This window comes from Nelumbo nucifera, chromosome 6 (genome assembly GCF_055504915.1).
Source record: "Nelumbo nucifera cultivar China Antique chromosome 6, China Antique-T2T, whole genome shotgun sequence".
NCBI lineage: Eukaryota > Viridiplantae > Streptophyta > Magnoliopsida > Proteales > Nelumbonaceae > Nelumbo > Nelumbo nucifera.
In genome coordinates this window covers 27,884,321-27,902,206 of record NC_142654.1, presented here as the reverse complement: position 1 = coordinate 27,902,206, position 17,886 = coordinate 27,884,321, and the positions used below count along the sequence as shown (strand labels likewise).

General features: G+C 37.1%; 2 protein-coding genes across 3 annotated transcripts; both read left to right on the top strand.

Moving 5' to 3' along the window:
- Window positions 1-2,587: 2,587 nt before the first annotated feature.
- LOC148790710 (uncharacterized) lies at window positions 2,588-11,552 on the top strand. The gene is made up of 3 exons (XM_088890337.1): window positions 2,588-2,643; window positions 3,359-4,013; window positions 11,526-11,552. The coding sequence occupies exons 1-3, from the start codon at window positions 2,588-2,590 to the stop codon at window positions 11,550-11,552; spliced, it is 738 nt and encodes a 245-aa protein (XP_088746463.1).
- On the top strand, window positions 10,912-16,049 carry ATG8F (Ubiquitin-like superfamily protein). 2 transcript variants are annotated; one of them, XM_010260671.3, is made up of 6 exons: window positions 10,912-11,043; window positions 11,643-11,693; window positions 11,808-11,863; window positions 14,683-14,735; window positions 15,456-15,574; window positions 15,681-16,049. In XM_010260671.3, the coding sequence occupies exons 2-6, from the start codon at window positions 11,657-11,659 to the stop codon at window positions 15,782-15,784; spliced, it is 369 nt and encodes a 122-aa protein (XP_010258973.1). In that variant the 5' UTR covers window positions 10,912-11,043; window positions 11,643-11,656; the 3' UTR covers window positions 15,785-16,049. The 2 variants fall into 2 exon arrangements, with proteins under 2 accessions (XP_010258973.1, XP_088746962.1); XM_088890836.1 differs by having other exon boundaries at window positions 10,956-11,043; window positions 11,646-11,693.
- Window positions 16,050-17,886: the final 1,837 nt, after the last annotated feature.

Below are 17,886 nucleotides of genomic sequence, written 5' to 3'. Positions count from 1 at the left end.
AAGCTGGAATATCAGAGGTTTGGGAAGTGCTAGGAAGAGAGCAGTAATAAAAGAGGCCATCAAGAAAACAAACCCAGATGTGGTACTTTTGTAGGAGACCAAGAGAGCAGATTTTGACATTAGGTGGGCAAGGAGTGTCTGGAGAGGCAGGGGGATTAGCTGGGCAGCTCTGCCTTCTTGGGGGTCTGCAGGGGGTATTGTCACAATGTGGAAGAATGAAGTACTCATAGGTCCGGAAGAGTTAATAGGCCAATTTTCAATTTCCTTGAAGTTTAAACAAGTGGAAGATGGGTTTGAATGGGTGCTTACCAATGTATATGGTCCAAATGATTACAGAGAGAGAAGGAATTTGTGGGAAGAACTGGCCGATATAAGGGGACTATGGGAAGGGCCTTGGTGTCTTGGAGGTGACTTTAATGTTATAAGATTCCTGGAAGAGACAAATAGTTCGAGGCGGAGAATCCAGAGATCGACCTTGAGTATGAGGAAATTCAATAAATTTGTGGATGTTTACGAGCTTAAAGAGATCCCACTATCACACAACTGTTCTACTTGGTCCAATCTCCAAGTGAACCCGATTTGCTTTAAGCTGGATAAATTTCTATTATCAAATGACTGGGAAGAACATTGGGGGAATCTAAACTCTAGAGCATATCCAAGGGTGACTTCTAACCATTGGCCTATTGTAATCTGTAGGGAGGATGTGAGAAGTGTTGGTCCTGCTCCCTTTAGGTTTGAAAACATGTGGATAGGACACCCGAGGTTCATAAAGAAAGTCAAAGAGTGGTGGCTAGAAAGCAATCCAATAGTGAAATGGAGTGGAATGAGGTTTCATAAGAAGCTCCAGTATCTGAAAGGCAAAATCAAGGAGTGGAATCTGTTAGAGTTTGGGAGGTTAGAGGAAAGAAAGCAAATAGTGACTGCACAAATTGAGGACCTAGATGGCAAGGAAGAAAGGGGTTGTCTTACAGAAGAAGATAAAGAGCTAAGATGGAAATTGTGTAAATAGTTAGAGGATTATCTTCTTTAGGAGGAAATAAGTTGGAAACAAAAATCAAGGTGTAAATGGCTGAAGGAGGGAGATAGGAATACCAAATTTTTTCATGCGGTGGCAAGTGGAAGAAGAAGAAGGAATTTTGAATCAAGTCTGGAGATTGAAGGAATTACAATATCCACCCAAAGAGAAATAGCAGGGGCTTTTGCAAATCACTTAAGGTCTATCTTTAGAAAACCCCTAAATAGTAGAGTGTGGATTGAGGGTATGGAATGGCCAACTTTGCAGATAGAGGATAGGGATTGGTTGGAAAGGAAATTTGAAGTGGAAGAGATAAGGGAGGCAGTGTTCTCTATGGATAGATCAAAGGCACCAAGCCCAGATGGTTTTATGATGGCTTTTTATCAAGATTGTTGGGAGATATTAAAGGAAGATCTGTGAACTGTGTTTGATGAATTCCACTCTAGAGGGGTGATCAACCCAGTGTTCTCTATGAAGAGGAATGCATGTCACCCAAAGGATTCAGGCCGATTAGCCTAATCAACAACCTTTATAAGATTATCACTAAGGTGATATCCATCAGAATAAGGAAAGTGCTCCCAACAATTATAGCAGATAATCAAGGAGCCTTTGTGAATGGGAGACAAATAACAGATTAGATTCTGATAGTAAATGAGAGCTTGGAGGAGTTTAAGAGATCCAAGAAAAAAAGGGTGATTTGTAAACTGGATTTGGAAAAGGCTTATGATTTGGTGGATTGGTCTTTCTTGATGGAGGTGATGACCAATTTTGGTTTTGGGGATAATTGGTGCAGATGGGTTTTGGGTTGTATCAGGAATTGCCATTACTCCATACTAGTAAATGGGGCAGTGGTTGATTTCTTCCCAGCCTTGAGAGGGATTAGGCAAGGAAACCCCCTCTCTCCCTTTTTATTTACTTTGGTAGCTGAAGTTCTGGGGAGACTAATTTATAGAGCAGATTCCAGGGGCTTAACCAGAGGTTGGAGAGTTGGGAGGGAGCTTGTGCCACTCACACATTTGCAATTTGTAGATGATACCATACTCTTTTGTGAAGTAGGGGACCCTAACAGGATTAGAAATTTGAAGCTCACTATATGACTTTTTGAGCAAATGTCAAACCTTAAGGTGAATTTTGAGAAGAGTTGTATAGTTGGGGTAAATATGGGTGAGGGGGAGATCTCTGAGGCTACAGACATCTTAGAATGTGCAATAGCAAATTGGCCCCTTAATTACCTCGGTTTGCCATTGGGTGCTAACCCTCAGAAAGGTGAGTTTTGGGTTCTGGTTGTAGAGAGGCTTGAAAAGAAATTAGTAACTTGAAAGAAAAATTATTTGTCTCTTGGAGGGAGAACCACTCTAATCAAGTCTACTTTAATTATGTTTACTTTTTGTCAATCTTCAAGATTCCGACAAATGTGGCTAGTAGATTAGAAAAACTAATGAGAGACTTTCTCTAGGAGCTGGGGGAGGAGAAGGACCATAGGGTGGGGTGGGATATGGTTTGTAGGAGTAAGAGGGAGGGAGGTTTGGGTATCGGGAATATAAGGAATATGAACTTGGCTCTTCTGGAGAAATGACTTTGGAGGTTCTCATTGGAGAAGGACAAACTTTGGGTGAAGATAGTGGGAAGTATTCATGGGGTTGCAACAAATGGATGGGACTCTAGGATTCTGGCAAGGATTTAAGAGCATCTCCTTGGAAAGCTATTCAAGCTATTCTACCTTTGTTTTCTCCATGGATCAAGTATGACTTGCACTCAAGCAATCTCATTAATTTTTGGGAACATGTTTGGATTGGGGAATCCTCCCTAAAAGACCAGTTCCCAAGCCTTTTTGCCCTTTCCACTTTTAAAAACGAATCAGTGTTTTCATTCATTGTTCATTTTAATTCTATTTCTGGGGTCAGCTAGAACTTGGGCTTGCGAAGAGATATCAGGGACACAGAGCTTCATTGGTATTTCATCACTGTTATCCATTCTTGAAGGGGTGTTCCTAGAGCCAACAAAGGCAGATAGTAGAATTTGGACTCTCACCCCCTCTAGTTCTTTCACTTGTGCCTCTTTCTTTATTGCTCTCACACATTCTTCTTCTTCTGGCTTGTCTTTCCCTATTAAAGAGGTGTGGTGTCATCCTATACCTCCTAAGGTTGGGAGTTTCTGTTGGGAAGCCTTTCTGGAAAGAGTTAACACAACAGATTTATTTCAAAGAAAAAGACCCAATAGTTGTTTTTGTCCTCACTGGTGTGTCCTCTGTAAAGCTGATGATGAGTTTGGATATCACTTACTAATCTCCTATTGGTTCACTAACATCATTTGGGAGTGGTGTATTTCTTTGTTTGGGTGCAGGTGGGCCCCTCGTTCGAATGTGCAAAGCCTATTCACATTTATGCCGTTTCGGCCAACAAAAAGGGCCAAGTTTATGTGGAGGTGCATGAAAGCTGCAATCTGTTGGACTATTTGGGAGGAGAGAAATTTACGAATATTTATAGATAAGGAAAGAAGTTTGGAAGCAATGCTGGAGGTCATCAACATTAGGGTTATACACTGGCTGAAAACCTTGGCTCTGTTCGCAGAATTCTCAATTGATGAGCTGCAAAGAAAGTGGAAGGAGATAGCAGAACTTGTTCCAATGAGGAATGCCTTAAATGTTTGTTGGATCCCCCCACCCCATGGCTTTGTTAAACTGAACTTTGATGGCAGCAGCTTGGGCAATCCAGGGCCATCTAGAATAGGAGGAGTAATAAGAGATGAACAAGGGGAACTGTTAGATATGTATTCTGGACCAGTTGGGGTGGGAGATTCTTTGAGAGTTAAGATTCTTGCAGCTCTTGAAGGGGTACAAAGAATCAAGGATATGCATATTAACAAGTTGATCATAGAAGGAGATTCTGAAGTGATGTTAAACTGGCTGAAAGAGGATAGTCTTAGACTTTGGAATTATAGTAATGAAAAGAGGAAACTCAAGTGGTTGACTAAGGACATGGAAATCCAATACAAATGGGTAAAAATAAGTGCGAACTCTTTGGCAGATGGTCTAATTAGACAAGGGGTGAATAGACATTCTATTTTTTGGGCTATCTTGTAATTTTTGTTCTTTTGATGTTTAATGGTTGTTCTTGGGAGCTATGATTGTTGAGCCCCCTTGCCCTGTAATTTTATCATATTTTTAATATTAATTCAATCTACAGTTATTGATAAAAAAAATATGGCATAAGAACCAAGGTGCAAAAGTATTGTTAGTCTTGATATGCAAAATTTGCATACTAAGAGTTTCATTCAATTGAAACTCACTCTTTTTTTTTTAACTTTTTAGTTTAGTAACATTTAAAATAAACTTAGTGTGAAGGGCATATGCATATGTGCAAGTAAAGGGTAAAGATAAAACTGATATTATACAACCAATTTTAACTTCTATGATTGCATCAAAACCAAGGCAAGATTTGCGGATGCACGCAACTCTTAATATTTATTGCATTGGTGATCTTGAAAACCAATATGTCATATAATATGCAATGATACGTTGTGATATTTTGAATCTTAATAAGAACATGGGAATCACAATAATGACTTAATAGTAGAGATGATCATTCATCATCTCTTTGAAAAAGGAGGTGTTGGATCAAACCTGTGGAACTATAGACTCTTCATGGTATAGCTAGTGGGCCTCATGTTAACCCACCCAAATCCCCTCTAATATGTACTCGGTCTTTCTCAAAATAAAAAATAAATAAAGAACATAGGAAGTCATGCACAACTTCTGTATTGGGCATGTGTACTTTATACAATAATTTTACTAATAGAACTATCAATTGCCAAAAATTAAGAAAGCTCAATAATAATCCAAAAAAATTATTGGATTACATGGAAATGATATGTGTATGTGTGTGTTTAGACTAGCAAATTAATTCGGAGTCTCCACGGTTTGATAACCAAACCGTGGGCCTCTTTTCCAAACTGAACCAGTACCATCAATTTTTGGAAAACCATGAATTGAAATTGAATCAAAACTAATTGGTTAACTAGTTGATCATTTCAATTTTTTATCAGACTTGTTATTTGGTTTTTCGGTGTTTTGATATTTATAATATATACTATAAATAAATATATAAATACATAATATAAATACTAGAAATACAAATAATATATTATATTATAAATAATAAATATATATTTTATATCATAAATATATATTTATATATAATGTATATTTATTATTTAAAACACACAGATAATACAAAATATATATGAGAATATTATATATATACATACTAGTTGGCTTGGTTGTTCCTTGATTCTTCTTATAAGGCCATATATCCCATAATGGTTCCATTTTCCATATTTTGAATAAATCTTTCTTATTATAAAAAGTCAGTTCAAATGCAAAAGTAAACTAGAAGAAGGCTTTATTAAAAAAAAAAGTCAAATCAAACAGTCGGAATAACTTTTGCCATTCTATGAAGGCAAAATCCAACAATATAGAGAGGTATGCACCGATAGGGCATTGTTGGGATGAGAACACTGCTGCATCATTCATAGGTGTAGTGATAAATGAGAAAGGGTTAGAAAACCAATGACTGCGAGCTGAAACGGATCTAAGCTGAGTTGAATTTGAGTTAAGTGAAATCAAAGGAAGAGAGAGAGAGAAATTTTTTCCTTTTCATTATAATTTATTTTTGAAAAGAAATAGTCTAGGCTGAAATTGGCATTGGTTTTGGCAATTTAGTGAAAAACAACATTCAAACTATAATAGATGTAATATAAAATTTAAGATATATGAGTATATATATTTAAATCAAATCAGATAGGGGTATATCCATATTTATCCAATTATAAATGGATTAAATTCAGATAATCCTTAATTGGGATTGAATTTGAATTCAGATTTGAACAATCAGAATATCAGATACCATTTACAGCCCTAAAAAACTAGTACTTTAATGGGTTTGGATTGGCTTGACTCAATTGAGAATGTTATAAGATTTCCGTTTCAATTTTCGCTTAACAAAGTCCATGCATTGCATACCCCTCCTAGTAGGAAGTATAAGATAAACTTCTGACCTAATGAATAGTAGAAAGATATATTTCTTGATTATTATTCTATAAAATAGAGAGAGCTTTATGAAAGTAATCATTGATTTTAGGTGTATTTTCTTTTAATGAAAATCCATATCTTCTTTCCTAACTCCACCTAATTTGCTAAGTTAATGCTTGATCATGTGCTAGTGGAACACATGCTGTAACCTGATTAGAAAGCAAAAGACATGCATATGAGCTGTTAAGGGAGATTACAATTTATTCCCTTAAAAATAATGGATTAGATAGAAGCCATAAGAGAGTCAAGTGGAAGAGATTAGAGATATATGAGAAGAGGGAGGAGCTTGAGAGGTACATGCATACGTGGAGAGAGAGAAATTGTGAATTTGTGAGAGAATTTTGTTTCTAGCTTATTTTTAGAGAGAGAGAGAGAGAGAGAGAGAGAGAATATTTATATTCAATTCAATTAAGTTTATCGAATTCAAATCAGCCCCCCACAAGATTGCCCCCTACAACGTTCCACAGCAAATAGGGGTGCAAATCGGGTTGGCCCAGGTTAACAGTTTACATTGTTTCAGGCTCGGGCTTCATGTTGGGCATATTGAAATTTTGACAAAATCCCAACCCTAATTCGAAAAAATTACACTCCTAACAGCACATCTCCGCCGTGTATTGGGAACATCTTCTGATGGTGACATCACCATTTCTGATATTATCATCAGGAGATGTTCTTAATACATGGCGGGGATGTGCTGTGGGACGCTGCGGGAGACTGATATGATCTCAAGTTTACCTAATCACAAAGACTCCATGGTGAACTTTTTAAGCTCAAAGATATCCTTGTTTCTCCCTAGTTTTTCCATTCTTATACTTTATCGCTCTTAAACACATTTGGCATTCAAATTGATTTTAATTACTTGCATCGTTATAAGACCAAAACGTGAAGGGGAATTACACTTTCTTTCTGAAGTTTGGGGATTCAGAAAAAAGCATATGCAACTATCACATGAAAGGCATGTGGTCAGATAGATGCATGTGACATTGGACTCAACTATATTCTTCGTGAATCTCCAAATTTATCTCAATATTATTTCTTTATATTATATAAAATGGATATTTGCCTTTATGAATCTTATGCCTAAATATAAGCATAGTACATGCTGTTACATTAACACCCGAGCTTTCTTCCACTATACCACAATGAACACACAATGGCCCACATTGCTTATCCAATGGGATCACCAAATAGGTGTAATGCATACTTATCTAGGCAACCGATAGGGTCCATTATATCAAAAGTTTTCTCAAGAATAAAACTCTGATAAAACAACATTCAGATTGGTGCAGGGAATCATAATAATCTTTCACTTCAGCCTTTTATTTTTTTCTCAACCTCAGAAATACACATTCAGAGACTTTTGTTATTTGGTAAAAAGGACTTCAGGTTCGATTTTGGAAAGAGTATATATAAATATAAATATATACAGTGTAAATACATATAAAATAATACAAATTAAATACAATGTTTTGCACTTTACGTATTTGTCTTTGTACTCCTTCTAAACTGAGCCTTAATGAATCCCGTAAACAAAAAGTCAACTAAGACGTGTTCATTAATTTGATGGGAAAAATATGATATCTGAAAGATTTCTGATTAATCAATCGGAATAAAAAACCTAATAGCCTATTAGGTATTATTTATCAAAATTTATGAGTGGATTTTGATCGGTCAAAACTCTTTTGATACCACATTTTTCCACATCATAGATTTTCCCATAAAGGAGCTAATTGTAGTACAATGGGTGATTGGGTGCATCTCCCTCCTCTCAGATATCCTGAGACTTCAACTCCAGATCCAAGGAGACATTGTCAAAAGCGCCATGACTTCAGTTTCTAATCCTGTGCATTAAGGATATATAGCGACGTGGTCCATCTATCACCAAACCACTGACATGGTATCGAACAACAATTGCCACGTGAAAAACATTGCCAAAACTAAATTGCCACTCTTTCATCACCAAACCACTAAAATAGCCACGTGGACAACAATTGCCACTCTTTCATTTTTCAAAAAGTGGGATAAGAATATATGAACTGCTCATAAACCCCAAACTAAATTGCCACGTGAAAAATTCCTAGGATGCTTAATATTGATAATTCTCATTGGATATACTTTTTGACTATTATTATAAGAAAGACAATTACTATGATGCATTTTTTATAGGGTAAATCTCTTAAATTTCCCCTCTTGTTCATGAAATTGTCTCAAGTTATTTTCAAGTTTTCTAACAATTGTTTAAAACCTCCATTGTTGTTAATTTTTCGTCACATTATTCACATGTGACAGTACATGAGCATGATTTTTAAAATCAAACTGGTTAGGGGTCCAATTACTGGTTTGAATGGTCCGACTGTTCAATCTGAACGATCGGCCCGTTCTAACAAAAAAAAAATAATAAAAAAAAATTGAAAAACAGTCAAAATCATTCGAAAGGTTAACTGGCCGATTCAGCGGATTACTGACCAAAATCAACGGTCAGGTAATCGGTTCCCGATTTTTCCAATCGGACCATCCAGTCCGGTCTGGTTTTGAAAACCATGGATGTGAGTATTAATTATTTAAAATTCCTAAAATACGCTTATTGTTCACCGCCACCGTTGGAAGTTGCAGCGGTGGCGGTGATTTTGGTATTATCGTCACATGTGACAATGGCCACTACAACTTCCAAACGGAGCTCTCCTCTTAACGGTGATGGTGGTTGGGGAGAACGACTGTAGAGGCAGGAAACAAGTGATTCCCATGGAGTCGGTTTGCCTAACTATAGAGGCGTCAGGCAGCGATTAATAACATATCAATCGTCAAAAAACTTAAGACCATATGTAAACAATAAGAATAAGGATAGTTTAAGCGATAAGAGATTTACCTTCTTTTATATTATTATACAACCATTAAAGTTCAGATTAGGTCCCGATAAAGTGACATGATTCGACCCGTTAGGTAACTTTTTTGAAACCGACACCGACCCAAATGGTTAAATTGTTTAAATCATTTAAATCTATCCTTAAGTGGTTGAATCATTGACCCGTCTAAAGTCTAATCCATGATCAACCCTATCATCTATTGACTCGACTTAAAATGACTCCAATTTGCCTCCACGGAAGCCGATCGATTGCCACGGTGTACGACACATTGCATAATGCGTAAAGAGGGTTCTTATCTGGGTCAAACAAGGAACTTCTCTATTTTAATTTTTAAGCCACAGAGAGAAATCAGGCGGTTAATCCAGGCCATTCAGTAGATAGGAGAGGCCTTTGTTGGCCATGTGTTAGAATCTTGTAATCCACGTCAATCCTTTTCCGACTTTTCATTGCGGTTTTCCATTCTTCATATTTCTTTTTAATTTTTATCTATGGGGCAATGACAGGTCATGGGTCCCCTAGTTCCCTAAATCCTGTGTACTCAGTTACTTGACACAATGTTTTTCCTTGTATCGCACTTTTCGTGCACGATCCCCCAAATCAGAATTGCAATTTGCAAACCCTTTATCAACCACCCACAAACTCAAAAGTGAGAAGATTTCGAACCAACCGTTCTAAGCTTGGGAGCACAATTTCACATGTACTCCCTTGGAGTGCGCCGAAGTCATCATCACCGACGAGGAGAGGATACTTGGAAGGTTGGAATATGCTTCTAGCTTCTATCCATTTGAACACAGATGGCATGATACGATGAATCTATATCCTTGTCATCTTCATAGACATGACCTACAGAAATCACGACCGTTCAATTGGTGGGGCCACCGCCATCCCGTGAATTTCTTGATTCTGTGAAAGGTAAACGGCCTACCTAATAAGTAATACTAATAACAAAATGTCATAAAAGTCATCTCCCCCGTTTTTATTCAAACTTCTACTTTTTTTCGAACTTCTTCCCCAAGAAAAGACAAGACTGCTCCAATTGCTCTGAAAAATTAAGTTAATAATAAGCAAACATACAAAAAAAGAAGTTTTTTAATTGGAGATGGATAAGACCCATTTAACATATGGACATGATGAAAGGCGATTTGGCCCGTAATAACAGGGAGACACATGAACACAACTTGATCAATAGATGAGAGTTCAGTCCGACATATCAATACCGTAACAGATCGAACTCGGATAATCAGTCCATCTCGGCATGAGTCACCTCGGTACAAGGCTGCATCAGGACCACCTCGGTCCCAAGGTATTTCGGGGTTCATTCTAATTTGGGATTGAAGAGCATCAGTTCGGGGATATCGACTCAGACCACTACTTGATGACTCTGGAAACCTCACCATCAGATTCGAATCTTACGAGATCACACCTTATAACAGCAAGCCTTATCTTCCTCCCGCTCGGTTCGGGTGGAATATATAAGTCTTATCAGTTGGCAACGTTATCTCCTGATTAATGCGGAAACAGATCTCATAGTAACGAGGATCCCGGAACCGCTCCGTGAAACCCGCGATGACTTCACTATTTAAAGGCTCCAACCCTGAGGGCACAAGGTACGCGTCATTTCCTTGCTCTCTAACTCTCTATATTCTCAAGCTATTTCAGCTCATAACAAGTATACTAACTTAAGCATCGAAGCGACCTCGCCGGATTAACCACCCCTTATTCTCTTATTGTTTCCTTGCAAATCAACCTCGTCCGTCGTCCAACGGGAAGCCAAATAACTTCTAGCTGGAAGCAGCTAGACGCTACATCAAGACCCATTTTCAAGTTATTTTACATAAATACCATATCAGTCTTATTGAAAGCGCCGCGTGTAAGGGGTAAAATCGTCTACAAGGAAGGAATTAAGAGGAGGCAGTCATTATAATTATTATTTTTATTACAATTATAAATAAAAGGCGCCATCTTTTTATCTTCAACAACACGATCAGACCCCTTGCTGGTTGCCTGGTTCTCTGAGAGTCTAGGGAAAGAGGAGTTTTCGTTTCGTCTTTCTTTCCTGTTTCTTCCTTCTGGAGGTTAGGGTTTCTGTGTTTTAATTTTTTGATCTTCTTTCTATTTCCTTTTATGTTTCTTGATTGATCATTAATTCACTTGGATGATCAGTTCGAAATTGTTGTGAGGCTATGATTACGAGGTGTTTGTTGTTAGATTTTTTTTTCCTTTTTCTTTGATAAAAAGTATTGATGGCATATTCTTGTTGAAAATTTTCTTAGTTAGGTTCCCCCTCTCTTCCTGGCTTATGTTTATCATGTCGATGAAGCCAACTTATTAGGCACTTCTGGATCTTTTCTTTTCCTCCGGTTGTTCTTATTCGTTGGGATATATTGCTTATCTGATTTTCTTCTGTTAATTGAGAGGCATATCGTAGTTAATTCTTTCTTCTTTTCTGATTAAAGCTTAAAATCTCATAGGTTCTTCTTCATCATCATCATCATCTTCTTTCTTTATGGTTGCTGTAGTGTGATTTTAAATTAATATTGACTCTTATTATTGGCAGTATCTCTGGATTCTAGCAATTCTTTAAGTTGTGTATTCTTGTTTATTGGACAAATTGACTTGTCCCCCCTCTTATGCTCTACGATTTTTCTTAAAAAAATTAAAATTTTTTCTGCAGTAGTTCGAGGACAAATGGCAAAAAGTTACTTCAAGCAAGAGCATGACCTTGGTATGCCCTGATGTTTGCTTTCATTTCATTTACTAGAGTGCTATCTTTCTTTTTTCTGGTTTCTTTCTTTTACGATATTGTTAAATTTATGCTTCTTTGACTGTTCAACTTCAGAGAAGAGGCGTGCTGAGGCTGCTAGGATTAGGGAAAAATATCCAGACAGGATTCCGGTAAGAAGTAAAACATAATTATACAACTCTTATTTGTTTCTCTATCATACCGGCTATTCTTTCTCAGCTACTTTTTGGTTTTGTAATTTTTCGACGTGCTGTAAACTCTATAAGATTAAGGACTTCACTCTTGGGTTGGTTGGTGTTTCTTGAGGAGTCCCCCCTTCCTGACTCCCAAGAGTTTTTGTTATATGCTATTTCTTAAAGATGTTTGGATATCTTTGTGAATTGGTAATTGCTGTCTCTTTTTTTCCTGGTTCTGTTGATTTTTGTTAAAAACAAAAAATGTAGTATAATGTTGAGAAATTCGACTGCATTATGTGTTTGGGAGACATATCTGCTATAAGGCATATGTGGAATCTATTGGGTACACAGTAGTTTCCGAGCAGCCTTTTCCATTTCACTTGAATCTATGGTTTGCAAATGCAACCAGTATCAAACTATCACTAAGATACTAATCTACCGATTAAGCATTCATGATCCTTGTTGACAAGCTGACTGGCTATTAGGACCCCTGCTAGGTAGTTGTCCAAATGGCTATTTTAGGCTCTCGACATTTTGGCACATGAAAGGATTTGTTTTGGATAGTGATGTTTTGTTTCTTATATTTACATGCTTTATTGTATATTTCTAGGATGTTTTGCCTTTTAAGTTTAGCACTTTTTTTTTCTAGTCGATATTCATCACTATGGCACTAACTAATCAACATTTTGGTTGAGGCAGACCAATACTACTGGTTTCTTCTTAGTGATGATTGTATCTTGTATTTATATTGTCAGTAGATAATGTGTAAGCATAATAGCATATACGAACTCAGTTAAGCTTCCTCTAACTTGTTATCTGTTCATGAGTCCTGCTTTCCTATTATACTCTGTTTAGGGCCATCGCCATATATTCCTTTTAAATGATAATGCCTTTTGTCTTATATTACTGTATCAGACCAGGTCTCTTTGGCCCCCCCCTTTGGCTACCGTCCCAACTCCCAAATACACCTTTTATCTAAACAACTGTGTCTTGGTCTCTGTAAGTCTTCCTCCAATACATTTAATCCATGCTCACTCCTTTGCTTGGCTAAATCATTTGCCAAAAATTCGCCCCCCTTGCTGTCCATTGTGCTTCAGCTCTCAATTCCCTCATCATTTTCCTTATATCCCTTAGAATGTTTCTATTACCTCGAAGGGCCCACATTATTTTTTAATAAACAATTACTGTTATGTATGATTCACTTTCCACCAAGATGTCTTTGAAGTTTAATGAGCAATCTAGCTTTGAGCCTTGGTCTATGGCCATCAAATCAGTTCTTAATGAATCTCCTTGCTCTATTGGTCTTAAGTATAGTGCCACAATCACCCTGTTGCCATCTCTCCATAGTCCACAAATGCCAGATCTTCCTTGAAAAAAAAATATCTGTTTAAGTTGGTTCAAGTTGGGATGCTACATTAGCACAAACAACAATAAGGGCATATTTTGGAGACATTTCCGAGAAAGCTGGGATGTTGACATAGTTGTCAAGGTTGGAGGATCACCTCGCCTAATCTTCAAGCAATTTTCTATAGCATGTTATAAAAACCTTTTATATTCTTAATTTTTTGAGGTTATAACTTATAATTATAAAATACATTTTTTAAACTAAATTATTCATTTTGTGTGTTTATATACTAATTTCTTTTTATTATTTATTATTTGTTAGGGTTTAATCAACACAAACATTGCTAAATGCTGTATTGAACCCTCGAAGACTTCAAAACCTGAACCAATAAGTAAGGAAGAAACATAAAATGTTGTCCAATCAACACATTTTCTTCTTTTTCTTTACTAATTTTGTGTGTTTATATACTAATTTCTTCTTCTTCTTCTTCCACCTTTTCTTTTCTTCTTTTCCTGTAGCAGAAATAGGGGTTCAGCCCCTATATATATATTTTTTAATTTTCTTTTCTTTCTTCATTTTCTTCTTATGAATATGTTGGAATATGTTGATTTTCTATACTTTAACATGAATTTTATACCTTTCTTATGAAAATTATGGATATTTATTAAGGCGATATGATTATGGAACCTAGGGAACTACCCTAGGATACATGTTTTTACTTAAAAAAATCCATTGCCTAGGGCAACTAGGCGACAAGGCACCCCCCCTGTCGCCTAGCCTCGCCTTGGTGCCTTGAAAACTATGATGCTGCATTATCACAAAATTCAGTTTAAGTTGGTTAAAGCTGGGTTGAAATTTATTCCATTAATACACGTTATAGAGAGGAGCATGAAGTTTCTTTTTTGGCACTAAAAACAAGTTGCCGCATGCAAGCCTTCTGTGCTGTTTGGACTTCTCTAAATGACCTGATTAGTAGCAGGCTTATATGTATATATATTATATAGAGAGAAAACAGGGTTTCTTGTCCCCAAAACAAGTAGCCACATGCAAATTCTTTTGTGCTGCTTAAACTCCTGAATGCCAAACTAGCATCCTTAACAGCTTTTGTAACAAGTGACTGACTCGACTAGTTCCACGACCCGTATCAGATCCCCAATTTCACCAAGTGATCTAAGTGGCAAAATTGTTATCAATATCGTTGTGATATTGTGGAACCTGCCTATTTATTTACCCTATTGTAGTAGTAGTTCTTACAGCTCCCTGTATTTTTTGTTTGAGTTTAGAAAATAATGTTCCTGCTAAACAAGAAGAGGCGCTTTTTTGTGGTTAAAGTAATTTAATTTTTTTGATCCATTGGAGCTTGAATATCTATGATTTATATGCATCCTATTGTCTTGTACTTTACTGGGATCCATTTAACTTTGTATGACATTGGCTTTATAATTTTAAGGTGATTGTGGAGAAGGCTGAAAGAAGTGACATACCAAACATTGATAAGAAAAAGTAAGCATTACTCCATTTTACTAATGCCTTGTTTACTTCTACTGCCACGTTTTGGTTTGGCCTTCATTTTTGGAAAATTATGATCCACTTATGCTTTAAACAGAAAATTAACACATCCATTATTAGGAAAAGAAACAAAGGAATAAAGTAAAAACAATGTTGTCCTTGATATCATTAGAAAACATACTTCATATATAATCGTAAAAGCTACACTTCTATATGTGTGGTCTTGGTGCATTTCACCTTCCCTCTCTCTCCTCTCTCTGGGTTTGGTTGGCTAGACTTGTTATATTTGAACTTCTGGATTGGTATCCGCTACATCTCTACCATCCACTCATGCTTAGACTCTTCACTTGGTATTGCTAGTGATTGGAAGTTTAAAATTATGGTCAAAAGAACAAGAGAGAACTTCCCCTACCGGAAGGAGGGATTCTTAGGAAAGTTCTTTTTGTCCACATTTTAGGAGGGTGATCTAGCCAATTCAGGGGGTCTTTATACAGGAGACTAGATGGTTTGTTTGCTTTATGGTCCCTTTGCTGCATGACTAGTTTCTTTTGCATAAATTCAAAAACCAGAAGTTGATTAGTACTGTTATGGTCTCCTAGCTGAAAGACTTGGACATTGGAGTTCATATGATAATTTATTTGAGGTATAAGGACACCATGCCACTAATTTAAATATGATTTTTTTTCCTTAATAATCTGGATGCGAAAATTTCAGGTACCTGGTTCCTGCTGACTTGACGGTGGGACAATTTGTGTATGTAATCCGGAAGAGAATAAAATTGAGTGCAGAAAAGGCAATTTTCATTTTTGTAGATAACGTCCTCCCACCTACAGGTGTACCTATAAAGCAAATTTTGTTTAACATTACATTTTTGTGCGGTCATTTGCATTGTGTAGGCTTGACATCAAAGGCTAATTGCCATATGGTTTTCTATTACAGGTGCAATAATGTCGACAATATATGATGAAAAGAAGGACGAAGATGGATTTCTCTATGTTACTTACAGTGGGGAAAACACATTTGGGGACCAGAATCTGCTGTAGCCCACGTCTATTATTGCCTTGCTTTGTCATTATCATCCTCGTATCATTTCATCTCATGCCTCTGTTAATAATAATTCCAGTTTACAGGGATCTCAACAGTGGTAAGTTGTACAGTCATAATTTGTACATAGCTTCCAGGGATCATCAGTACGACATGAGAATTACTCCTTCATGCCCTAAATAATAATTCATTACTCTGCAATTATTTCACTTTCTAATGAATTTCTGGAAGATGAAATGTTGAACAATTAAAACTTGCTATCAATCGCTAGCTCTTGGTCCGTTTTTCTGTTGATTGCGCCTTTGCAAGAATTGCACAATTTAGTGCTGTTGGAACCTGCGAATGAGAAATGAGGAATCGCAATGTAAAATTTGCGATGCAATCATGCAACGCCCATCCTTGAATTGCTTTTTAATTTGGTTTCAACGAATGCTTTTTAATTAGTTTTTCCACGTAAACAGTGGACCTGAGAATGATATCCGATATCCGTGCACCCGTCATTCACTTTTTTAAGGTGATATTTGCCATCAACCAGGATGTCTGCTGTTCGTCAACCAACCAGGATGGTTTCCATGACCCATTCCACTTGACCTTGTCAACCAACCAGGATCAGGATGTCTGCTGTTCGTCACGACTCTCGCCGCTCCTCCCCTCCTAGTGCCGACGAGGTTACTCTCGCCAGCCCAGAAACTCTCAACAGCGGGCCCCAACAGCCAAAATTGACCCCACTGGAAATGCGTTAAAGCAACCTTCAACTTTGCGTTAGTGGTGAGATGCTGTTTTGTCTTTTTTATGCCTTTGATCCCTACCCCTTAATGGTTGTGCTGTGTATGGTTTATTTTTGTGTAAATTACAAAGCCCCCTAGTAAGTGACAAAGATAGCCTTGTATTGTTTTTTTCGACAAAGACCCTTCCCCCTCCATTAATGTTCTGTCAGTTAATTTCAAAAAATATTTTCAGTTGAGTGTTTAAAATTTTTTAAATGCCCAAATTACTTTTTTATTTTTTAATTTATGAAATCATCTTCACCATTGTTCTTTCAAGTAATATGTTGTCCTCGCTGCCTCCTTGGCGTCCCCGAGAAAATGTGGCTATAGTCTCATGTTCTTGCTGTCAAGGCTGCCATGTTGTATCTCCATCGGCTAAGATAAAGTTAATCACCATTCACAAACATGGTGTTTGGAAGTGGGTATTTTTTGGGACCAATTTTTAAGAAAAAATGCCTATGCATCTAAAATCCGTTTTTTACAAAAAAACGCTTTTACCACATAGGCAGTGAGTAATATTATGCTGTTTGGTAAGGTGATTTTTATCACTATTTTTTATGTATGTGTTGACAGATAAGCACCACATAGGATACACATTAGTTAACCGTTGGGGGAAATGATTCATCGATTTGGCATTTCATGCATCAGTGGGGTCTTAATTTTCAAGGCATGCCTGATTTTTTAATAATTGGCTGAACCAAACAATGACACCGCTTTTTTTGAAAAATGGCCACGGTTCTAAAAATCCCCCAAGTCTATGCAAAGCCAAAAATTTGGGGAACTATTTCCAGAGCGTTCGATTAATTGAGCCAAACCTTTCATTGCTCAGGCGGACAATACTTTCAAATGCGGTGGTGAATTCTGGCGATGGAAATGAGGGAGACAAGGATTTTGGGTCAAACACGAAAGCAATCGTGCAAATGTTGTCAAGGCAAATCTTTGGACCAAGGCTCAAAAATTCGACACATATCGGCTAATACATATTGTATTGAGAGCACCCCGATATGCCCTTATAGAGGGTGTATCGGGGTTTTGACCGGTTCAGGGGTGGAGGAACCTTAAACCGCCCTCCTGAACCAGATTTGAAAAACAAGTTAAAAAAAAGTAATAAAATAAGTACCGATACTGTCTGATACGCCCCTACCGGTATATCGGGCATATCAATATTTAGAACCTTGCTCTGGACGATATGTTTGATTGATCACAGACTTCTCTGCGATGATCATTGAGAGATTCTGGTTGTATAACTAAAAATGCAGCATTCGAATCCATGGATGTAAAAAAAGAAAGTAATGATCTAAAAGACAGAAGAGAAAGGGACGACGCTACCTCCA